This window comes from Taudactylus pleione, unplaced genomic scaffold (assembly GCF_031769625.1).
Source record: "Taudactylus pleione unplaced genomic scaffold, aTauple2 ptg000660l, whole genome shotgun sequence".
In the NCBI taxonomy this organism is placed as follows: Eukaryota; Metazoa; Chordata; class Amphibia; order Anura; family Myobatrachidae; genus Taudactylus; species Taudactylus pleione.
In genome coordinates, this window is record NW_028285062.1 from 1,252,181 (window position 1) to 1,276,345 (window position 24,165).

Below are 24,165 nucleotides of genomic sequence, written 5' to 3' on the forward strand. Positions count from 1 at the left end.
GTCAACCTTTAGCTCTACGACCAGTTCCGATGGCATACGATGCTCGCGATTAATCCTTATGTAGCCGGAGATGACGCACTATGCGTACGAGATGTGGGCGTATTTTTAGCGATCCGACCGCATCCACCCCTTGGTCGGCCAGCTAACGATCCGACCTTAGGGACGCAACATGTGTGTGCATCATTTGCATATCCGGCCCCTTTTTCGATACGACTGTGCGGCCGCTTCCACCGACTCTGAATGAGGTCCTAAGTGCTTGATTGCCTTACCACGCCCAATAAGACTTTCCTCTAGTCTCCCATCCTTCAAGCGTTCCCTAAAAACTCACCTTTTCAGGCAAGCTTATCAGATTCCAGAACCGCCCACATAACCTCATAGCTTCCATATATAATTACATCCCCTCTCACCGTCCACACACAATCTCACATATTGTCTTTCTCTCACATCCTCCTGATGTTTGGCCGACATTCCTGTGTGACTGGATCATGCAGCCCACCAAGAAGCTCTGCATTCTGGCTGGATCAAAATGCAATATATAGCACCTATCCTTGTGTATCAATGCCTATTTCCCTATAGATTGTAAGCTTGCGAGCAGGGCCTTCCTACCTATATATTTGTCATTGCTGCACTATGCTGCACTATATAAGAAACTGTTAATAAATAAATAATAAATATGTTCCTTAGATGAAAGAATGAGGCTGTGATTGTGGCCGAAACCTGATGTTACACACGGTACGATTTTAATGGACAATATGAACGATAACGAGATCGTTAATTTTTTTTATGCCTTCCAACCCTCAAATGACCAGCGATGCGCGGCCACATATGGAAGATAACGATATCGTCCATCGGCCGTGCATGCAGGCCAACCTGGAAGTTATTGTCCAGGTTGCATACGGACCCGCGATCGTTGATCGCAAGGTGCTGGCCCGTCGGTGGTGTGCTGGATGAACGATATCGTTATCGCTGACTGATCGTCCCGTGTGTACGCACCATAGGTATCAGAAGCCACAATCCAGGACAACACCAAGATTCTGCACGTCAGTGTATTGCACTCTGAACACCCAACGTAAGTCCAGATGGCTAAACTGCAGTCTAGTCCTGTGACGGTCAGCTCCTATCGTAAGAACCTCTGTTTTATCAGGATTCAGTCGTAACCGTGGTAGACCTGGGTATGACGAATGATTATATTACTCAGTGGTAGCATGTATACTGCAAAAAGCATGGGAGAAAAGGTATTACACATAACCAGGGTTCTACCTTATGCACATGATGTGACGTGGAGGATTAGGGGTCATAGTTATATGTAATACACAATGTACATGATGTGACAGGGAGGATTAGGGGGTCATAGTTATATGTAATACACAATGTACATGAGATTATAGGGAGGATTAGGGGGTCATAGTTATGTGTAATACACAATGTACATGATATTATAGGGAGGATAAGGGGGTCATAGTTATGTGTAATACACAATGTACATGATGTGACAGGGAGGATTAGGGGGTCATAGTTATATGTAATACACAATGTACATGAGATTATAGGGAGGATTAGGGGGTCATAGTTATGTGTAATACACAATGTACATGATATTATAGGGAGGATAAGGGGGTCATAGTTATGTGTAATACACAATGTACATGATGTGACAGGGAGGATTAGGGGGTCATAGTTATGTGTAATACACAATGTACATGATGTGACGGGGAGGATTAGGGGGTCATAGTTATGTGTAATACACAATGTACATGATGTGACAGGGAGGATTAGGGGGTCATAGTTATGTGTAATACACAATGTACATGATGTGACGGGGAGGATTAGGGTGTAATAGTTATGTGTAATACACAATGTACATGATGTGACGGGGAGGATTAGGGGGTCATAGTTATGTGTAATACACAATGTACATGGTGTGACAGGGAGGATTAGGGGGTCATAGTTATGTGTAATACACAATGTACATGAGATTATAGGGAGGATTAGGGGGGAATAGTTATGTGTAATACACAATGTACATGAGATTATAGGGAGGATTAGGGGGTAATAGTTATGTGTAATACACAATGTACATGGTGTGACAGGGAGGATTAGGGGGTCATAGTTATGTGTAATACACAATGTACATGATGTGACGGGGAGGATTAGGGGGTCATAGTTATGTGTAATACACAATGTACATGAGATTATAGGGAGGATTAGGGGGTCATAGTTATGTGTAATACACAATGTACATGATGTGACAGGGAGGATTAGGGGGTCATAGTTATGTGTAATACACAATGTACATGATGTGATGGGGAGGATTAGGGGGTCATAGTTATGTGTAATACACAATGTACATGATGTGACGGGGAGGATTAGGGGGTCACAGTTATGTGTAATACACAATGTACATGATATTAGAGGGAGGATTAGGGTGTAATAGTTATGTGTAATACACAATGTACATGATGTGATGGGGAGGATTAGGGGGTCATAGTTATGTGTAATACACAATGTACATGATGTGACGGGGAGGATTAGGGGGTCACAGTTATGTGTAATACACAATGTACATGAGATTATAGGGAGGATTAGGGGGTCATAGTTATGTGTAATACACAATGTACATGATGTGACGGGGAGGATTAGGGGGTCATAGTTATGTGTAATACACAATGTACATGATATTATAGGGAGGATTAGGGGTCATAGGCCCTCATTCAGAGCCGTTCGCTATTTGTGGTCGCTCGTTTAAAAACAAGGGGTGGCTATTCAAATGATCCGTACGCACATTGTAGTCTGTTCACACCTCTAAGTCTGAACGAGCGAGCAAAACATACGCTCGTTTATTTGTTAAAAACGCCCCCTGGCCGCTCGCATCCTACGTCATGTCCGCTATTTATTAGATTAATCGAGTACATCGACCAGCGTATGAACTGCTCGCTATTCTTGTGGTTGGTGTTTGCTACCACAAATTTGCGAGCAGTTCTGGCTATAAAATAACCCAGTGACGTGGTCACTGACGCTGCTGTTTTAAATATGCACACCCATAAAACGCCCGTTTTGACCTTTAAGCACGCCTGCGTTCGGGTCTCCACTCCCCATTTTCAAGCACCTTCCCCTGTTACCACCCACATACGCCTCATTCTGTCACTCAAAATAGCAGGCACTCGCTATATTGCGTACCAACGATTTTCGGCCGCACTGACTGGTTCGCGCATGCGTACTAAAAACCGTACGCATGCGCAGATGTGCAAACATCGCTCGGAACGAGCGTACTGCCGCTAACGAGCGGCTCTGAATGAGGGCCATAGTTATGTGTAATACACAATGTACATGATGTGACGGGGAGGATTAGGGGGTCACAGTTATGTGTAATACACAATGTACATGAGATTATAGGGAGGATTAGGGGTCATAGTTATGTGTAATACACAATGTACATGATATTATAGGGAGGATTAGGGGGTCATAGTTATGTGTAATACACAATGTACATGAGATTATAGGGAGGATTAGGGGGTCACAGTTATGTGTAATATACAATGTACATGATGTGACGGGGACGATTAGGGGGTCATAGTTATGTGTAATACACAATGTACATGATGTGACAGGAGGATTAGGGGGTAATAGTTATGTGTAATACACAATGTACATGAGATTATAGGGAGGATTAGGGGGTCACAGTTATGTGTAATATACAATGTACATGATGTGACGGGAGGATTAGGGGGTAATAGTTATGTGTAATACACAATGTACATGAGATTATAGGGAGGATTAGGGGGTCACAGTTATGTGTAATATACAATGTACATGAGATTATAGGGAGGATTAGGGGGTCATAGTTATGTGTAATACACAATGTACATGAGATTATAGGGAGGATTAGGGGTCATAGTTATGTGTAATACACAATGTACATGAGATTATAGGGAGGATTAGGGGGTCATAGTTATGTGTAATACACAATGTACATGATGTGATGGGGAGGATTAGGGGTAATAGTTATGTGTAATACACAATGTACATGATATTATAGGGAGGATTAGGGGGTCACAGTTATGTGTAATACACAATGTACATGAGATTATAGGGAGGATTAGGGGGTAATAGTTATGTGTAATACACAATGTACATGATGTGACGGAGGATTTTGGGGTCATAGTTATGTGTAATACACAATGTACATGATATTATAGGGAGGATTAGGGGGTCATAGTTATGTGTAATACACAATGTACATGATGTGACGGGGAGGATTAGGGGGTCATAGTTATGTGTAACACACAATGTACATGATGTGACGGGGAGGATTAGGGGGTCATAGTTATGTGTAATACACAATGTACATGATGTGACGGGGAGGATTAGGGGGTCATAGTTATGTGTAATACACAATGTACATGAGATTATAGGGAGGATTAGGGGGTAATAGTTATGTGTAATACACAATGTACATGAGATTATAGGGAGGATTAGGGGGTCATAGTTATGTGTAATACACAATGTACATGATGTGACGGAGGATTAGGGGGTCATAGTTATGTGTAATACACAATGTACATGATGTGATGGGGAGGATTAGGGGGTAATAGTTATATGTAATACACAATGTACATGAGATTATAGGGAGGATTAGGGGGTCACAGTTATGTGTAATACACAATGTACATGAGATTATAGGGAGGATTAGGGGGTCATAGTTATGTGTAATACACAATGTACATGAGATTATAGGGAGGATTAGGGGGTCATAGTTATGTGTAATACACAATGTACATGAGATTATAGGGAGGATTAGGGGTTCACAGTTATGTGTAATACACAATGTACATGATGTGACAGGGAGGATTAGGGGGTCATAGTTATGTGTAATACACAATGTACATGAGATTATAGGGAGGATTAGGGGTTCACAGTTATGTGTAATACACAATGTACATGATGTGACAGGGAGGATTAGGGGGTCATAGTTATGTGTAATACACAATGTACATGATGTGACGGGGAGGATTAGGGGTCATAGTTATATGTTATACACAATGTACATGAGATTATAGGGAGGATTAGGGGGTCATAGTTATGTGTAATACACAATGCACATGATGTGACAGGGAGGATTAGGGGGTCATAGTTATGTGTAATACACAATGTACATGAGATTATAGGGAGGATTAGGGGGTCATAGTTATGTGTAATACACAATGTACATGATGTGACGGGGAGGATTAGGGGGTCATAGTTATGTGTAATACACAATGTACATGATGTGACGGGGAGGATTAGGGGGTCATAGTTATGTGTAATACACAATGTACATGATGTGACGGGGAGGATTAGGGGGTCATAGTTATGTGTAATACACAATGTACATGAGATTATAGGGAGGATTAGGGGGTAATAGTTATGTGTAATACACAATGTACATGAGATTATAGGGAGGATTAGGGGGTCATAGTTATGTGTAATACACAATGTACATGATGTGACGGAGGATTAGGGGGTCATAGTTATGTGTAATACACAATGTACATGATGTGATGGGGAGGATTAGGGGGTAATAGTTATATGTAATACACAATGTACATGAGATTATAGGGAGGATTAGGGGGTCACAGTTATGTGTAATACACAATGTACATGAGATTATAGGGAGGATTAGGGGGTCATAGTTATGTGTAATACACAATGTACATGAGATTATAGGGAGGATTAGGGGTTCACAGTTATGTGTAATACACAATGTACATGATGTGACAGGGAGGATTAGGGGGTCATAGTTATGTGTAATACACAATGTACATGAGATTATAGGGAGGATTAGGGGTTCACAGTTATGTGTAATACACAATGTACATGATGTGACAGGGAGGATTAGGGGGTCATAGTTATGTGTAATACACAATGTACATGATGTGACGGGGAGGATTAGGGGTCATAGTTATATGTTATACACAATGTACATGAGATTATAGGGAGGATTAGGGGGTCATAGTTATGTGTAATACACAATGCACATGATGTGACAGGGAGGATTAGGGGGTCATAGTTATGTGTAATACACAATGTACATGAGATTATAGGGAGGATTAGGGGGTCATAGTTATGTGTAATACACAATGTACATGATGTGGCGGGGAGGATTAGGGGGTCATAGTTATGTGTAATACACAATGTACATGATGTGACGGGGAGGATTAGGGGGTCATAGTTATGTGTAATACACAATGTACATGAGATTATAGGGAGGATTAGGGGGTAATAGTTATGTGTAATACACAATGTACATGAGATTATAGGGAGGATTAGGGGGTCATAGTTATGTGTAATACACAATGTACATGAGATTATACGGAGGATTAGGGGGTCATAGTTATGTGTAATACACAATGTACATGATTATAGGGAGGATTAGGGGGTAATAGTTATGTGTAATACACAATGTACATGATGTGACGGAGGATTAGGGTGTAATAGTTATGTGTAATACACAATGTACATGATGTGACAGGGAGGATTAGGGGGTCATAGTTATGTGTAATACACAATGTACATGATGTGACGGGGAGGATTAGGGGGTCATAGTTATGTGTAATACACAATGTACATGAGATTATAGGGAGGATTAGGGGGTAATAGTTATGTGTAATACACAATGTACATGATGTGACGGGGAGGATTAGGGGTCATAGTTATGTGTAATACACAATGTACATGAGATTATAGGGAGGATTAGGGGGTAATAGTTATGTGTAATACACAATGTACATGATGTGACGGGGAGGATTAGGGGGTCATAGTTATGTGTAATACACAATGTACATGATGTGACGGAGGATTAGGGGGTCATAGTTATGTGTAATACACAATGTACATGATGTGACGGGGAGGATTAGGGGGTAATAGTTATGTGTAATACACAATGTACATGATGTGACAGGGAGGATTAGGGGGTCATAGTTATGTGTAATACACAATGTACATGATGTGACGGGGAGGATTAGGGGGTAATAGTGGGTAATGATATGACAGGGAGGATTAGGGGATAATAGTTATGTGTAATATATAATATTAATAATATATGTAGACTGGTCTCACGGACTTTCCTTGCACAGGTGGCTTGTTCCCTGTCAGGCTGCGGTTCCCCCCTCTCCCCGCCCGGTGGCGCTCTCTGTTTCTCCCCGCTGTCACCCTCCTGCCGTCCGGCGGCTGCTCAGCTCTTCCCCGGGGCCTGTGTCTGGGCCTCGACGCTCCTGTCAGACATGGCAGCTAAGAAGGCCGGCTCCCGGCTGGAGGTGGAAATTGAGCGCTGCCGCTCCGAGTGCCAGTGGGATCGGATTCATGAGCTCGTCAAGCAGCTGTCCGCTAAGCTCATCTCCAACGGTACGGGCCTCCAGGAAAGACTGGGGATCTGCGTGCGGCCTACCCGTGGGACCGTGTCAGACAGATGAGGGTTCAGTCCTGTCACCTCACGGCCATTTCTGTACACCCCATTACATGGCAGTGTCTACCTGTGTGTAGCTATAGCTTAGGGGGGGGGGATATATACACACATATTACATGATTCATCTATATATCTGCAGGATGCTGTCACACTCTATATTATATATATATATATATATATATATATATATATATATATAGTATGCGTAGTGCCATCATACACCCATATATCTATACAGTGCCGTCACCTCATACACCCATATACCTATACAGTGCCGTCACCTCATACTCCCATATACCTATACAGTGCCGTCTCCTCGTACACCTATACAGTGCCGTCACCTCATACACCCATATACCTATACAGTGCCGTCACCTCATACACCCATATACCTATACAGTGCCGTCACCTCATCCATATATCTATACAGTGCCGTCACCTCATACACCCATATACCTATACAGTACCATCACCTCATACACCCATATACCTATACAGTACCATCACCTCATACACCCATATACCTATACAGTGCCGTCACCTCATCCATATATCTATACAGTGCCGTCACCTCATACACCCATATATCTATACAGTGCCGTCACCTCATACACCCATATACCTATACAGTACCATCACCTCATACACCCATATATCTATACAGGGCCGTCACCTCATACACCCATATATCTATACAGTGCCGTCACCTCATACACCCATATACCTATACAGTGCCGTCACCTCATACACCCATATACCTATACAGTGCCGTCACCTCATATACCTATACAGTGCCGTCACCTCATACACCCATATACCTATACAGTGCCGTCACCTCATACACCCATATACCTATACAGTGCCGTCACCTCATACACCCATATACCTATACAGTGCCGTCACCTCATCCATATATCTATACAGTGCCGTCACCTCATACACCCATATACCTATACAGTACCATCACCTCATACACCCATATACCTATACAGTGCCGTCACCTCATACACCCATATACCTATACAGTGCCGTCACCTCATCCATATATCTATACAGTGCCGTCACCTCATACACCCATATACCTATACAGTACCATCACCTCATACACCCATATATCTATACAGGGCCGTCACCTCATACACCCATATATCTATACAGTGCCGTCACCTCATACACCCATATACCTATACAGTGCCGTCACCTCATACACCCATATACCTATACAGTGCCGTCACCTCATATACCTATACAGTGCCGTCACCTCATACACCTATACAGTGCCGTCACCTCATACACCCATATACCTATACAGTGCCGTCACCTCATACTCCCATATACCTATACAGTGCCGTCACCTCATCCATATATCTATACAGTGCCGTCACCTCATACACCCATATACCTATACAGTGCCGTCACCTCATACACCCATATATCTATACAGTGCCGTCACCTCATCCATATATCTATACAGTGCCGTCACCTCATACACCCATATACCTATACAGTGCCGTCACCTCATACACCCATATACCTATATAGTGCCGTCACCTCATACACCCATATATCTATACAGTACCGTCACCTCATACACCCATATACCTATACAGTACTGTCACCTCATACACCCATATATCTATACAGTACCGTTACCTCATACACCCATATACCTATACAGGACCGTCACCTCATACACCCATATACTTCTATAGTGCCGTCACCTCATACACCCATATATCTATACAGTGCCGTCACCTCCTACACCCATATACCTATACAGTGCCGTCACCTCCTACACACATATACCTATACAGTGCCGTCACCTCATACACCCATATACCTATACAGTACCGTTACATCATACACCCATATATCTATACAGGACCGTTACCTCATACACCCATATATCTATACAGTACCGACCGTTACCTCATACACCTATATACCTCTACAGTGCCGTTATCTCATACACCTATATACTTATAAAGGGTTATTATAGCATAAACCTATATATCTGTAAAGCATTATTATCACATCTATTTATGTTTACAGGGATATTGTCTATAAACATCTTCATCATAACAGTGCAGATACTAAATACACTAAGGGACATATTCAATATGGGGCGAAAAGTCCGTTATCGGCGATGAAGTTATTTTCGCCTATTTCAATTATCCCCGTACTCAATTACATTGACTTTTCACCGGTGCGAAAAGTCAATGTAAAAAAACGGGGATCATATTTCAACAGCCTTTAGCTGGGGAAAAAAGTGCAGAATTAGGGTTAAAGGGTGCAGGCTTAAAAATAGCCTGCACCCCTGGGAATGGCCCCTAAAAATGATCTCTGTTAAAAAAAAATAGGTCCACCCCATAAAATGAACTTTAATTTTGGGGTATAAAAATAAAAAAAGGGGGGGACCAACTTTTAAAGCATCAAAATTGTTTTATGAGGGGTTCCCAAGTATGCGGCAGGTGTTTTACAGAATGCGGGTAGTAGCGGCAGGTGCATTGTTGCAGAATTTTGAAAATTAACTTTAGGGACTTAAAAATATGCTTGCACCCATTTTCATGTACCCCAAATTTGTTGGCCATAGTTTAAAAAAAAAACTAAGTGCAATTCTTCACCCCTTCTTCATAGCCGCAATTATTACAAACCCCGCCTTCCTTCAGCAGGCAAAAATGGGGGTACACATAGAAATCCTCAATGTCTAGACATCTTTAGGGGGGGTCTCAGGAACAATTCCGAAAAATTCCCGTTCTTTTTAGCAATACTTACCTTTCCGTTGGCTCCCGTTTTCGTTGATTCCTAATTGAAAACGGGGATAAAGCGGGCACACGCCCGATACTTTATCCTCAGAAAACCTGCGATGTGGAGCGAATAGTCCGGCACGGACTTTTCGCTCCAAATTGAATACCCCCCTAAGACTTGGGTACACATTAGATAGATCGTCCAATATATTGTTTTGTTTCGGAGATCGGAACGATATATCGGGAAAACATTGTCGGATGTGTACCAGCGATTGCACGCTCCCCCGGGTTGATATTGACGACGTCACATCTTTTGTTCTACACATTAGATGTGATGACCCGACGGCATGCATTCTAAATGCGGCGGCGAATGTTATATCGCGTGGTCGTGCTATATAACGTTCAGTGTGTATGAACAAATTGCGTATTGTTACATCGGTCATCCAGTCGGGTGGGAAGCACATCATTTTGATGTGTACCTGGCCTTACAGCAGTTCTCCATTCAGGGCCTTTACGTTATACACTTATATCGCTATACATGCCTATTACCATATTCTCTTGTATAGCTTTACATGGCTATAACATTGTACACTCCTAGATCTTAACATATGCACCTATATATCTGTACAGGATTATGATGGTCACAGTTCTAGTACCACCTCTGATGTATAGAAGCAAGAATGTGCCTCTTTTTGATCTTTTTCATGGAAATCCGGTGAGGTGCCCACTGACATCAGCTGCACACCTTATTCACACAGGTGCTTGTATTTAGGGAACAGTCTGAGCACTTCCCAGAGCCAGTATTCAATGCTCCAACCTCCATGTCCAGTGTCTTACGCTGGCTACACACCATACAATCGTATATCGTCCCAACACGGATTGGAACGATATACTGTACACATCATCTAGTGTCTCACCGAGCTGTCGTTCATTGAATCGTCCCATCTACTGTGCTGCGCATCAGATGGGACGATTCAATGAAAGACGTAGTGTCATTACATGCAGCATATACTGTACTGTGCAAAAGTTTTAGGTAGGTGTGGAAAAATGCTGCAAAGCAAGAATGCTTTAAAAAATGCAAATTTCTTTGTGCAAAAGAGCTTGAACAGCACATCCTGAAACCCCGGTCTGCTGTGACATCTTTTCCTGGGAGAGACCTTGCTGATGCAGTATAACTACCTTGTGTGTTGTTGCTGTGCTCAGTCTTGCCATGGTGTATGACCTGTTACATGACAATTAGGGGTATTCAATATGGGTGCGATAACATCGTTTTTTTGCGTTAAAATCACTGGTTTTAGTTTTACACCGTATTCGATTTCAAAGACTTATCGCAGTTTTGAAAAGTCTTTGATAAAAAACGGTGATAACTTTTCACCATTGAATAGGTGTCGAAAAAAAGTGCACAATTGGGGTTTAGGGGTGCAGGCTTAAAAAAAATAGCCTGCACCCCTGAGATTGACATTTAAAAAAGAACTGTGTAAAAAAAAGTAAAAAAAAAAAAATAGGGACACCCCAAAAAATTAATTTAAAAATTGGGGTGCAAAAAAAAAAAAAAAGGGAAAAAATTGTTAAACAATAGGGAAATAGGTTCAGGGCTATTCTACAAGTATGCGGCAGGTGTATTCTAGAATAGATTTATAGCGGCAGGTGCACAAATGCAGAATTTTTAAAAACTGACCATAGGGACTTAAAAATATGCTAGTACCCATTTTCATGTACCCCAAATTTGATGGGACCACTTAAAAAAACGAAAAAAATAACCTAAGTGCTCTTCTGCATCACTTCTTCAATGTCGGAAAAAAACACCTGCTGCGGCTATTTAAAGCCCCGACTTTCAATTAAAGGCTAAAACGGGGGTACCCATAGTATTTCCCCATGTTTTTACAACTTTAGGGGGGTCTTACAATTATTTTAAGGAAAAATTCGTAACTTTACGCAAATCCAACTTCGGAGTTTCCCGTTTTCGTTAATTTTATTTTGAATACGGGGATAAGCGGGAGCGCGCACCATACCTTTACGCAGAAAAAAACTCCGATATGAAACGTTAACTTCGCCAGGGAAGTTAACCTTTCATATTGGATACCCCTCATTGTCTTCCACAACCTCACCTTTGCAGCAGAGTTTGGCTGTTCCTCCCCCAGTTTTACGCCTCCTACACAGCTGTTTCTGTTTCAGTTAATGATTGTGTTTCAACCTACATATGAAAATGATGATCATTATCACCAGTTTGGTATGATTGGTTAATTATACACCTGGCTATAATCCTACAATATCCCTGACTTTGTGCAAGTGTACCTAGAAGAATTGATGCTGTTTTGAAGGCAAAGGGTGGTCACACCAAACACTTTTTTGATTTAGATTTCTCTTTTGTTCATTCACTTTACATTTTGTTCATTGATAAAAATAATAATTTTATTTATATAGTGCTTTTCTCCCGTAGGGCTCAAAGTCGCCTTACAGACATCAGAAAACATGGTACATTGTAGAAGGATTTGGTATTGCAGAAAATAGAAAACTACACAGAGATAATTAAAATCAACCGAAACCTAGAGAGCACAATAAGCATATTGCAGGGTTGGTGCAGACATACTGGGATATAACTTCCATGGGTTATATATTCCTCCCACGAAAGCTACCAGATGAGGCAGCCGTCTTGGGCGCACTGCGTAGGATTATCCTGGGTGGAATAGGTTATGCCTAGAAGAGATGACACAAAATGAGCGGTTGCAGCGTCCTAACGCTGGGAGTAGGGTCCCACCATAATAGTCAGGTCCATGTATTTTTCATCCCATCAGATGAGGCAGCCAGTAAACTATTAACACTTCTATATTTTAAAGCATTCTCACTTAGCATTTTTTCCACACCTGCCTAAAACGTTTGCACAGTACTGTATAGCGATACATTGCTACGTCCTACGGCGGATTGTGTAGGGTGTATAGCGGGCCATATATATAGTTACATTACTCGCCTCATCGCTGGGTCGCACCGTCGTAAGGTGTGTACCCGGCTTTAGTGCCTGTGCTTCCCTGTGACAGACCTTGGCTAGTCAGACCATTCTTCTCCCGTATTTAGACCTTGGTCCATTTCCCCGATATCTGATTGTCCGAATTTTGTTACTCTGTATGCCCCAGGGAGGTCTATTCATGTCTCCACTCACTTAGTTTATGGAGTTGCTGGGAATTCACTTACCTCATCCTTGGCTTCTAAGGGGCATATTCACTTAGACGTGAAAAGTCCCGTACTTTTCGCATGCCAGACTTTACGCCGACATCGCTGGTTTTCCATGCGAAAAAGTATCGCGTGTGTCCCCTGTATTCAATTAGAAAACGGCACCTGGCGAAACGCTAACAGGCGAAAAGTGCTGTCAGATTTGGGGAAAACAGCTTGACACCCCCCAAAAGATGAACTAACATTGGGGATCATAGTAGATGCCCCTGAATAGCCCTGTTAAAGCTATTTGGGGTACTTAAATGCTCTCATTAGCTGCTAATTAGCGACTTTGCACAAGTGGTGAAGACTAGCATTTAGGAGTTTTTTTGGGTGAAAATAACTAGTCTCAGCAAATTTGCGGTACATGAAAATGGGAGCAAGCATGGTTAAAAATCGCAAAAGTGATGTTTTATAAAACGTGAAAAACGCATCTTCTGCAAGCACCTGCAAAAAAACCAAAACTCCCCATACTTGCAGATCCCCCCAAAGTCTATTTCGCTAGTTTTTAAGTTTGTACCCCAACTGTGTACTTTTTCAAATTTTTTTTTTGGGGTGTTCTTTACAAAAAAAATTGGATTATTTTTTACGCAGTTTACCTATGGGGACCTGTCCTAAGGGTGCAGAGTGGTTTCCCCACCTTTGCAACCCAAAACCGCAATTCTGCATTTTTTTTCGAGTGCTATTCATAGGCGACACTTTTCCGCCGTGTACATTGCATTTCTACACCGGAACAATTGAATATGGGGATAAGTTTCTGCTGGCGAAATGACGTCACCGCGAAACTTTTTCACTGAAAACGGCTTTTCCGCCACTAATTGAATATGGCCCATAATGTGACATTCCATCTCAGGATCATAAGCAACCAGGTTGTATCACGGCCATCATTGGCAGTAACATTTGTGGTGGCACTATATTCTTTGGGGCGGTTTCTCTGTATGTTGGCGCTCTACTCAAATAATCTCTTTTATTTCTTGCTATCCGTAAGGCAATGAAACCTGGCATGTTAGGCCTTTCTTGGCCTTAGCTCTCCAGTTCTCAACTGTCCTTATATCCAGGTTATATCCTGTGCTCCAGGCTCTCGCCATCAATGTCTCCAAAAAAAATTTCTTGTTGCAGAACCCTGTCCGTATGTTGCATGAAAGTGGTAATATCTTATATCTCCGCATTATGGGCCTGATACAGCAATGATCGCAACTGCCATTACGCACGCAGTCGGCTGATTGTTGCGTTCTGCGCATGCACGTGCGCAAAGGTCTCGCTGCGATCGGACTGCGATCTCTGTGAGTACGCAGAACCATTGCAGAGTGATTGATAGGAGGTACCATTTTGGGGTGGTCAGCGAAAAGCAGGCATGTCAGTGCGTTTGTACGCCATTACAGGGGCATGCATAAATTAGCCACTGCGATGCCATACGCAGCTTGGGCTTACACTGCATGCGCTGAGGTTAGTAATTCCTGAGTAAGGTCAGAGTCTGTGTAAGTGTGTGTGAGGATGTGATGGTACTCCATGTTACTGATGGTCTCTCAGTCTTGTGTAGTCACTGCGTGTGGTGAAGTTAGTAATTCCTGAGTAAGGTCAGAGCCTGTGTAAGTGTGTGTGAGGATGTGATGGTACTCCATGTTACCGATGGTTTCTCAGTCTTGTGTAATCACTGTGTGTGATGAGGTTAGTAATTTCTGAGTAAGGTCAGAGCCTGTGTAAGTGTGTGTGAGGCTGTGATTGTACTCCATGTTACTGATGGTATCTCAGTCTTGTGTAATCACTGTGTGTGATGAGGTTAGTAATTCCTGAGTAAGGTCAGAGCCTGTGTAAGTGTGTGTGAGGCTGTGATGGTACTCCATGTTACTAATGGTTTCTCAGTCTTGTGTAATCACTATGTGTGATGAGGTTAGTATTTCCTGAGTAAGGTCAGAGCCTGTGTAAGTGTGTGTGAGGCTGTGATGGTACTCCATGTTACTGATGGTATCTCAGTCTTGTGTAATCACTGTGTGTGATGAGGTTAGTAATTCCTGAGTAAGGTCAGAGCCTGTGTAAGTGTGTGTGATGCTGTGATGGTACTCCATGTTACTGATGGTCTCTCAGTCTTGTGTAGTCACTGCGTGTGGTGAAGTTAGTAATTCCTGAGTAAGGTCAGAGCCTGTGTAAGTGTGTGTGAGGATGTGATGGTACTCCATGTTACCGATGGTTTCTCAGTCTTGTGTAATCACTGTGTGTGATGAGGTTAGTAATTCCTGAGTAAGGTCAGAGCCTGTGTAAGTGTGTGTGATGCTGTGATGGTACTCCATGTTACTGATGGTCTCTCAGTCTTGTGTAGTCACTGCGTGTGGTGAAGTTAGTAATTCCTGAGTAAGGTCAGAGCCTGTGTAAGTGTGTGTGAGGCTGTGATTGTACTCCATGTTACTGATGGTATCTCAGTCTTGTGTAATAACTGTGTGTGATGAGGTTAGTAATTCCTGAGTAAGGTCAGAGCCTGTGTAAGTGTGTGTGATGCTGTGATGGTACTCCATGTTACTGATGGTCTCTCAGTCTTGTGTAGTCACTGCGTGTGGTGAAGTTAGTAATTCCTGAGTAAGGTCAGAGCCTGTGTAAGTGTGTGTGAGGCTGTGATTGTACTCCATGTTACTGATGGTATCTCAGTCTTGTGTAATCACTGTGTGTGATGAGGTTAGTAATTCCTGAGTAAGGTCAGAGCATGTGTAAGTGTGTGTGAGGCTGTGATTGTACTCCATGTTACTGATGGTATCTCAGTCTTGTGTAATCACTGTGTGTGATGAGGTTAGTAATTCCTGAGTAAGGTCAGAGCCTGTGTAAGTGTGTGTGATGCTGTGATGGTACTCCATGTTACTGATGGTATCTCAGTCTTGTGTAATCACTGCATGTGATGAGGTTAGTAATTCCTGAGTAAGGTCAGAGCCTGTGTAAGTGTGTGTGAGGCTGCGATGGTACTCCATGTTACTGATGGTCTCTCAGTCTTGTGTAGTCACTGCGTGTGGTGAAGTTAGTAATTCCTGAGTAAGGTCAGAGCCTGTGTAAGTGTGTGTGAGGCTGTGATTGTACTCCATGTTACTGATGGTATCTCAGTCTTGTGTAATCACTGTGTGTGATGAGGTTAGTAATTCCTGAGTAAGGTCAGAGCCTGTGTAAGTGTGTGTGATGCTGTGATGGTACTCCATGTTACTGATGGTCTCTCAGTCTTGTGTAGTCACTGCGTGTGGTGAAGTTAGTAATTCCTGAGTAAGGTCAGAGCCTGTGTAAGTGTGTGTGAGGCTGTGATTGTACTCCATGTTACTGATGGTATCTCAGTCTTGTGTAATAACTGTGTGTGATGAGGTTAGTAATTCCTGAGTAAGGTCAGAGCCTGTGTAAGTGTGTGTGATGCTGTGATGGTACTCCATGTTACTGATGGTCTCTCAGTCTTGTGTAGTCACTGCGTGTGGTGAAGTTAGTAATTCCTGAGTAAGGTCAGAGCCTGTGTAAGTGTGTGTGAGGCTGTGATTGTACTCCATGTTACTGATGGTATCTCAGTCTTGTGTAATCACTGTGTGTGATGAGGTTAGTAATTCCTGAGTAAGGTCAGAGCATGTGTAAGTGTGTGTGAGGCTGTGATTGTACTCCATGTTACTGATGGTATCTCAGTCTTGTGTAATCACTGTGTGTGATGAGGTTAGTAATTCCTGAGTAAGGTCAGAGCCTGTGTAAGTGTGTGTGAGGATGTGATGGTACTCCATGTTACTGATGGTCTCTCAGTCTTGTGTAGTCACTGCGTGTGGTGAAGTTAGTAATTCCTGAGTAAGGTCAGAGCCTGTGTAAGTGTGTGTGAGGCTGTGATTGTACTCCATGTTACTGATGGTATCTCAGTCTTGTGTAATAACTGTGTGTGATGAGGTTAGTAATTCCTGAGTAAGGTCAGAGCCTGTGTAAGTGTGTGTGATGCTGTGATGGTACTCCATGTTACTGATGGTCTCTCAGTCTTGTGTAGTCACTGCGTGTGGTGAAGTTAGTAATTCCTGAGTAAGGTCAGAGCCTGTGTAAGTGTGTGTGAGGCTGTGATTGTACTCCATGTTACTGATGGTCTCTCAGTCTTGTGTAATCACTGTGTGTGATGAGGTTAGTAATTCCTGAGTAAGGTCAGAGCATGTGTAAGTGTGTGTGAGGCTGTGATTGTACTCCATGTTACTGATGGTATCTCAGTCTTGTGTAATCACTGTGTGTGATGAGGTTAGTAATTCCTGAGTAAGGTCAGAGCCTGTGTAAGTGTATGTGAGGATGTGATGGTACTCCATGTTACTGATGGTATCTCAGTCTTGTGTAATCACTGCATGTGATGAGGTTAGTAATTCCTGAGTAAGGTCAGAGCCTGTGTAAGTGTGTGTGAGGCTGCGATGGTACTCCATGTTACTGATGGTTTCACAGACTTGCTAAGTATTACAGACGTGTGTAAGGTAAAGGGGGCGTCCTTATGTTTGGCTGCGACGGCATTGCGATTGCAATCCTTAGCATATTTTCGCAGTGAGACTGCACGCGTAACCGCAGTTGCGCAATAGGGATCCTTGCTGAATCAGGCCCTATGTCTCCTACACTGATATATAGTTCTTCCGCAAAAGGAGTCCACTTAGTAGAGGTGTAGAACCATTATTTCTACCTGAGACTCAAGCCATGACTTCTTCTTATGCTGAGGTTTTATTAGGAAATCCTCTTCTCCAGCAGGTACTGGTTTCTCTTTTGTTAAAAAGAAAGCGGGATTTCTGCGTTACTGTATTGGGTCCATGGGCTTGTATGAAAGCACAGTTAATGACAAGCGTTCCATACTTTTGATGTTGGGACTGATGTTAGAGGAGTGACAATATTTTCCAAACTAGATCTCAGGGATATGGACAATCTCGTGCGTTCAGAGGTGAGCATTAGGATTATCTAGTGATGCCTGTTAGACAGTGTAATGCTTCCCACTGTCTTCCAGAAGTTTGTTACAAAATCTTTGTCATCTCATTTATGGACAACATCTTGATTTTCTCCCAAGGCATTGAAGTTATAGCTAACATGTCAAGGAGGATCTAAGGCTAAGCTGTCGCAGAAGACAACATCTTTACTGTATCTAGAGAAGTCTTTTTGAGTCAGCCCAGCTTCTGTTTGATATTTGATCTTCAATAGGATCCTGACTAGATCAAAGCACTCATAGACTAGCCCCAGCCTACTGGTCTCAAGGCAGTCCGGTGTCTTCTGGCATTCTCCAAGTGCTACCACCAGTTTAATATGGCTATTTTCTCAACCAGGCCCTTTATCCATAGAGAGTGGCTATTAGTTCTTCCATCTATTAAAGCAGGGCTCGACAAATCCCGGGGGCCAGGTCGCCATGGCTACCAGATTTTGCTGCCTGGCTACTAGATTTTGCAGTAAGGGAGGAAGCAGATCCTCATCAGCTCTGGCGGAGATTTGTGCCTATAGTATTGAGTTGTTCATATCCTGCACAGGAGTGCATGTGCTGAGTGTCGCCTGCGGTGACTGCTGCGCCTCCGTCCGTCCGTCCCGGCCTGACCTGACAACTCCTCTCCATCCTGGCCTGCTCTGATCCCTGCTGTCTGTCCCAGTTTACGCTGAGCCTCCTGTACATCCCGGTTGTCTACTGTCTCCTATCTCCGGCTGCATAGAGCTCTCTGGTAGTACGGTCTATGCGTGGCCAGGAATTGCGTAGCGGCTTCAGAGGGATAGTGGTGTGACCACGAGGGGAGGGGGGTTTTGTTGTACTTTCTAGCACCATTATTTTATGTGAAATGTGGTCCGTTATTACTTGAGGGTGGGGAGTGGAGCAGGGGAGCTGTGCAGAGCAGCGAGGGGGCCTCCATTTTTTCTACTTCAGGGTCCATAGGGTATCCACAGGATACCTTGGGGTATAGGTGTGACGTCAGTCGCCGGGCACCATTGAGTTAAGCTTTTCAGCCTCCCAGGATGCACTAGGGTCCCCCTCTTATACCCCGCCCCCGAGCCAAGGCACCTCAGTTTAGTTTGGTGCCCGGCCGGAGTCGGGTGCACCTGTCGGAGTGGGGGCTAGAAGAGCCCCTGAAGCTTTCTTCTATGCAGCTGTGGCTGCACATCTGGATGTACAGCATGGACAGTCAGTCCTGACGTCCATGCTGTCTTCCCTACACCCCCGCCGGTACCAGAATGCCGGTACCGATCCGGGGATGCTGGTGAGTATCTGGGGTCACAGCTAGCGGTGACCCCGGATGTTCCGGACCATGGCCGGATTCAAGGGGGACAAAGGTAAGCAGCAGGGTCCCGCGGTGGATCCCCGCTGGTCACATGGTCCTAAGTCCCCAGGCAGGGGGCTCCCTGGGGACTGGCTGCAGCGTGGAGCCAGGCGACCAACCTGCGCTTCCACTACTCCCTGGGACAGCGGACCGCAGCAGAGCGGTAGCGCTGCGGCGTCCCAGGGGTTAAATGCATGCCAGGGGAGCGCGCCTTCCCTTTCTCACAGCCGGCGCCTCCCCCGCTGCACACAGCCCTCTCTGCACGCTGCCGACTGGCCCTGTGGCAGCGCTCCTCCCCCAGGCCAGCCTCCTCTCTGCTCCTCGGCGGCCATCTTCTTCTGAACGCATGGTGAACGCTGCTGGAAGCCTGGAAGGAAGCATCGTGGTCTGGGTCCCCCTGCATACCTCTCCTCTGCTGTGGTCAGGTCTGTGTATGCAGCGCTGTGTCCTACCAGGCCCTGTGTCTGCGTAGTTGAGTGATCAGCGCTGTTAGTGCAGGAATTGATTTTCTTTGCATTGTATGTGACTGTGCTAGCGCTGCTGCCTGTAACTTTTCTTCTATACTGTCAGCTTTATTCTGTCCCTGTTCTTTCTGCTAAGCCCTTGCGGTGCGGTGCTGCAGGGTGGTCTCTCGCCTATTTACTATATAATTGGTGAGAGGGGTCACATACCTGGTGCCATCATGTCTGAATGTGATTTTCCTCTCCGGCTACAGTGTACTACGTGTAAAGTACCGTTAGCGGAGGGGGAGGGTAGCGCGGAGGGCCTTTGCCGGCAGTGTTTGTCCATGGCGCGGCTGCTTACGGTTACAGCACCGGTACAGGAGCCGCCCTGGGCTTGTTTCGCTCAGGCGCTTACAGCCTTAGTGGGCCAGTTAGCTCCGCAGCCCACGTTTACACCGATGGGTTTGTCCCAGCAGTCAGTGGTGTCGTCACCCATGCAGGGTTTCCCACGACAATTGGTGGTACCCCACAGTCTCCCTATTTCCCCGCTCCCGGTTTCTCAGGAGCCAGCGTGGGTTAACTCCCTGACGAGTTCTGTACAGCACTTGTCGGATGTGTTGCAAGGGGAGTCTGTGATGCGGCCGCATAAACGGCCCGTGGCATCTCTGTCGGCTCCTTATGAGGATGACGAGGGGACGTCTGATGATGGGGAGATTCTGGATCCTTACGATCAGGAACCTCTCCACACTAAGGACGCTGATGCTAAGTCCAAAGTATATATTCCTGGACTTATTCGGGCGGTCCGCACAGCCTTGGTGATTGAGGACGAAGTTCCCCCAGCGGCTAAATCTAAGTATGCCTTTTTCAAAGATGTGAAGGGCGATGCCACAGTCTTTCCTCTTTCGGGTCAGTTAGTGGACCATTTAGAGGTGGCATGGAAACAGCCTGGCAAAAGATACCAGCCGCTGAGACGCCTGGTGGTGGCTTATCCGTTCGCGGATAATTCTTTTGCAAAGTGGGAATCCCCTCCACAGGTGGATTCTCACGTGACCCGTCTTGTCCGTAGTGCCACATTGCCGATGCCATCTATGTCCTCCCTTAAGGATGCTACGGACCACAAGGTGGAGATCTGCCTGAAGGACGCTTATTCCCTTGCGGGGGGGGGGGGCAGCACGGCCGGCTATGGCCATTTGCTGGGTTGCCAGAGCGATGGAGCGCTGGGCGGATTCATTAGAGGCTTCTTTTGATTCCGACTGTCCGGCCGAACAGGCAGAGTTGATTGGTAATCTCCGTGATTCGGCCACTTATATCAACGAGGCGGCCCTAGACATTAGTACTCTGGTGTCTAGAATTTCTTCAGCAGCGGTGGCTGCTCGTCGCACCTTGTGGCTGCGATCCTGGAAGGCGGAAGCAGATTCCAAAAAGGCGTAGCCGTTTACCGGAGAAGTTCTCTTCGGTCCGGATCTGGATAAGATTGTGGCCACGCTGGCGGCAGCCAAATCGGCTTGTCTCCCGTTGGCCGCTGCTCCTTCTGGTTCTGGACCATCGTCCTTTCGGTCATCTAGGGCCCAGGGCAGGCCCAAACCTCAGTCGTTTCCTCGACAGGCTGGCCCTAAGAAAAGAAGCAGGCATGGAGTACCAGACGTCCGGCCCCCAAGCCAGATGACAAGCCTGCGGCCTGACGGTCCGGGCCTCCCTTTGGGGGATCTCAGGGTAGGAGGCCGCCTGCTGCAGTTCGCCCAGTGTTGGTCGGCCACTACAACAGACACTTGGGTTCTCGAGGTGGTCTCCAATGGGTACGCCCTCTCCTTCCGGCACAGACCCCCGGCGCGGTTCTTCACCACGGGTCTACCATTAGACCGGAACAAGGCTACGGAGCTGCGGAAGGTATTGCACACTATGCTCCAGGCTGGAGTTATAGTGCCTGTTCCATTCTCCCAGAGGGGCCAGGGTTTCTATTCAAATCTTTTTGTGGTACAGAAACCCAATGTGTCGTATCGTCCGATTCTCAACCTCAAAGCACTCAACAAGTCTTTGCGGGTTCCGAAGTTTCGGATGGAGACCCTACGGTCCATCATTCTGGCGCTGGAACCTGGGGACTACATGGTGTCATTGGACATACAGGACGCTTACCTGCATGTTCCTATTCTTTTGCGCCATCAACAGTTCCTCAGGTTTGCAATCCGCAGCGACCACTTCCAGTTTCGGGCGTTACCTTTTGGCCTGGTGACAGCACCATGTGTTTTCACCAAGGTGATGGCGGTCATGGCGGCTTCTCTGCGGCTGCAGGGAGTCCGCATGTTGCCGTACTTGGACGACCTGTTATTGGTGGCAGGATCTCCAGAGCTCCTGTTACGCCACTTGGACCTGACCATTGCACTGCTGCAACGGCACGGCTGGCTAATCAACTGGCAGAAGTCCACTCTAATCCCGTCTCGGAGGATTCTGCATCTGGGAGCCTTATTGGACTCGGGACAGCAAAGGATCTTCGTGACGGAGGACAAGATCTCTGCTTTACAGTCAAGGGTGCGCAGTTGTCTGCACAGCCGCCGGGTGTCCCTACACTCGGCGATGAGGTTACTGGGCTCCATGGTGTCGGTGTTCGACGTGGTGGAGTTCGCCCAGTTTCACTCCAGACCTCTGCAGCACCTGATCCTGTTCAAGTGGAACGGGCTGCCTCAGTCTCTGAAGTCCCAGACGATTGTGATCACCCCGGAAGTTCGCCTATCCCTTGCTTGGTGGTTACAGACGACCCACCTCAACAAGGGACGTCCGTTCTGGGTTCCAAATTGGGTCCTGTTGACAACGGACGCCAGTCTTCGGGGCTGGGGAGCAGTTTCGGGTCCACACTTGTTCCAGGGCAGGTGGACGCCGACCGAAGCGGAGCTTCCAATAAATATCTTGGAACTCCGTGCGGTCTTCAATGCTCTCCAGCAGGCACATCGGTTTTCCAGGGTCACCCGATGCAGGTCCAGTCGGACAACGCTACCACCGTGGCCTACATAAACAGGCAAGGAGGAACTCGCAGTCGGGCGGCTCTCGTAGAGGTGTCTCGGATCCTGGTTTGGGCGGAGTGCAATCTTCCAGCCATATCAGCGGTCTTCATCCCGGGAGTGCTAAATTGGGAGGCGGACTTTCTAAGTCGCCAGGACGTTCATCCGGGGGAATGGTCCCTGCACCCGGACGTTTTTCGACTGCTGGTGGACAGGTGGGGTCTTCCAGAGATCGACCTCATGGCGTCCCGGCACAACAACAAGTTGCCGGTGTACGGGTCTCGCACAAGACCGGTGGACGTTCCAGTTCGCATACCTGTTCCCTCCGGTCTCCCTTCTTCCACGGGTAATCCGGAAATTCAAACAGGAAGGAGGGACGCTCCTGTTGATAGCTCCCGCGTGGCCCAGACGGCACTGGTTCTCAGACCTTCAGGGTCTGTCCGTGGACAGTCCTCTGCGGTTGCCGCTACGACCGGACCTTCTGTCTCAGGGTCCTTGTCTTCACCCGGACCTGACTCGGCTGTCTTTGACGGCGTGGCTCTTGAGATGGCCATGCTGAGGTCCCGGGGGTTTTCCAGCTCTGTGGTGCGTACCATGTTGCGAGCTCGGAAACCGTCTTCCGCGAGGATATACCATCGCGTGTGGCATACGTTCTTCCAGTGGTGTCGACCGAGAGGTTATGCACTGCGGGAGTTTCGTCTGTCTCGGATTCTCGCCTTCGTGCAAGCGGGACTAGATCATGGGCTTCGCCTTGCTTCTTTGAAGGTACAGGTTTCGGCCCTATCTGTCTGGTTTCACCGTAGGATTGCTACAATCCCGGATGTGCGCACCTCTATGCAAGGTGTTCTTCAGCCGCCCTTTGTTCCACCTGTGGCGCCTTGGGATTTGGCTGTGGTCCTGAGGGCTCTCCAAGGACCGCCGTTTGAACCACTGAGCTCAGTGGATCTTAAATGGCTAACAGCTAAGACTGTTTTCCTTCTGGCTATTGCTTCGGCCAGACGTGTTTCTGATTTAGGGGCTCTTTCTTGTAGACCCCCTTTCTTGGTTTTTCATGGGAACAGGGCAGTGCTCCGCACTCGGCCCGAG

At 45.8% G+C, this 24,165-nt stretch overlaps 1 protein-coding gene across 2 annotated transcripts in view; it reads left to right on the forward strand.

Annotated features, from left to right (window-relative positions):
• Positions 1 to 7,135: 7,135 nt before the first annotated feature.
• Positions 7,136 to 24,165, forward strand: part of TTC7B (tetratricopeptide repeat domain 7B) — a 206,775-nt gene continuing 189,745 nt past the window's right edge. The window contains exon 1 of one of the 2 annotated variants that reach the window (XM_088455569.1): positions 7,136 to 7,380. In XM_088455569.1, coding sequence (XP_088311695.1) covers positions 7,260 to 7,380 — 121 coding nt within the window. In that variant the 5' untranslated portion in view covers positions 7,136 to 7,259. The remainder of the gene's footprint in view (positions 7,381 to 24,165) is intronic. The other variant, XM_088455570.1, reaches the window with a different exon arrangement.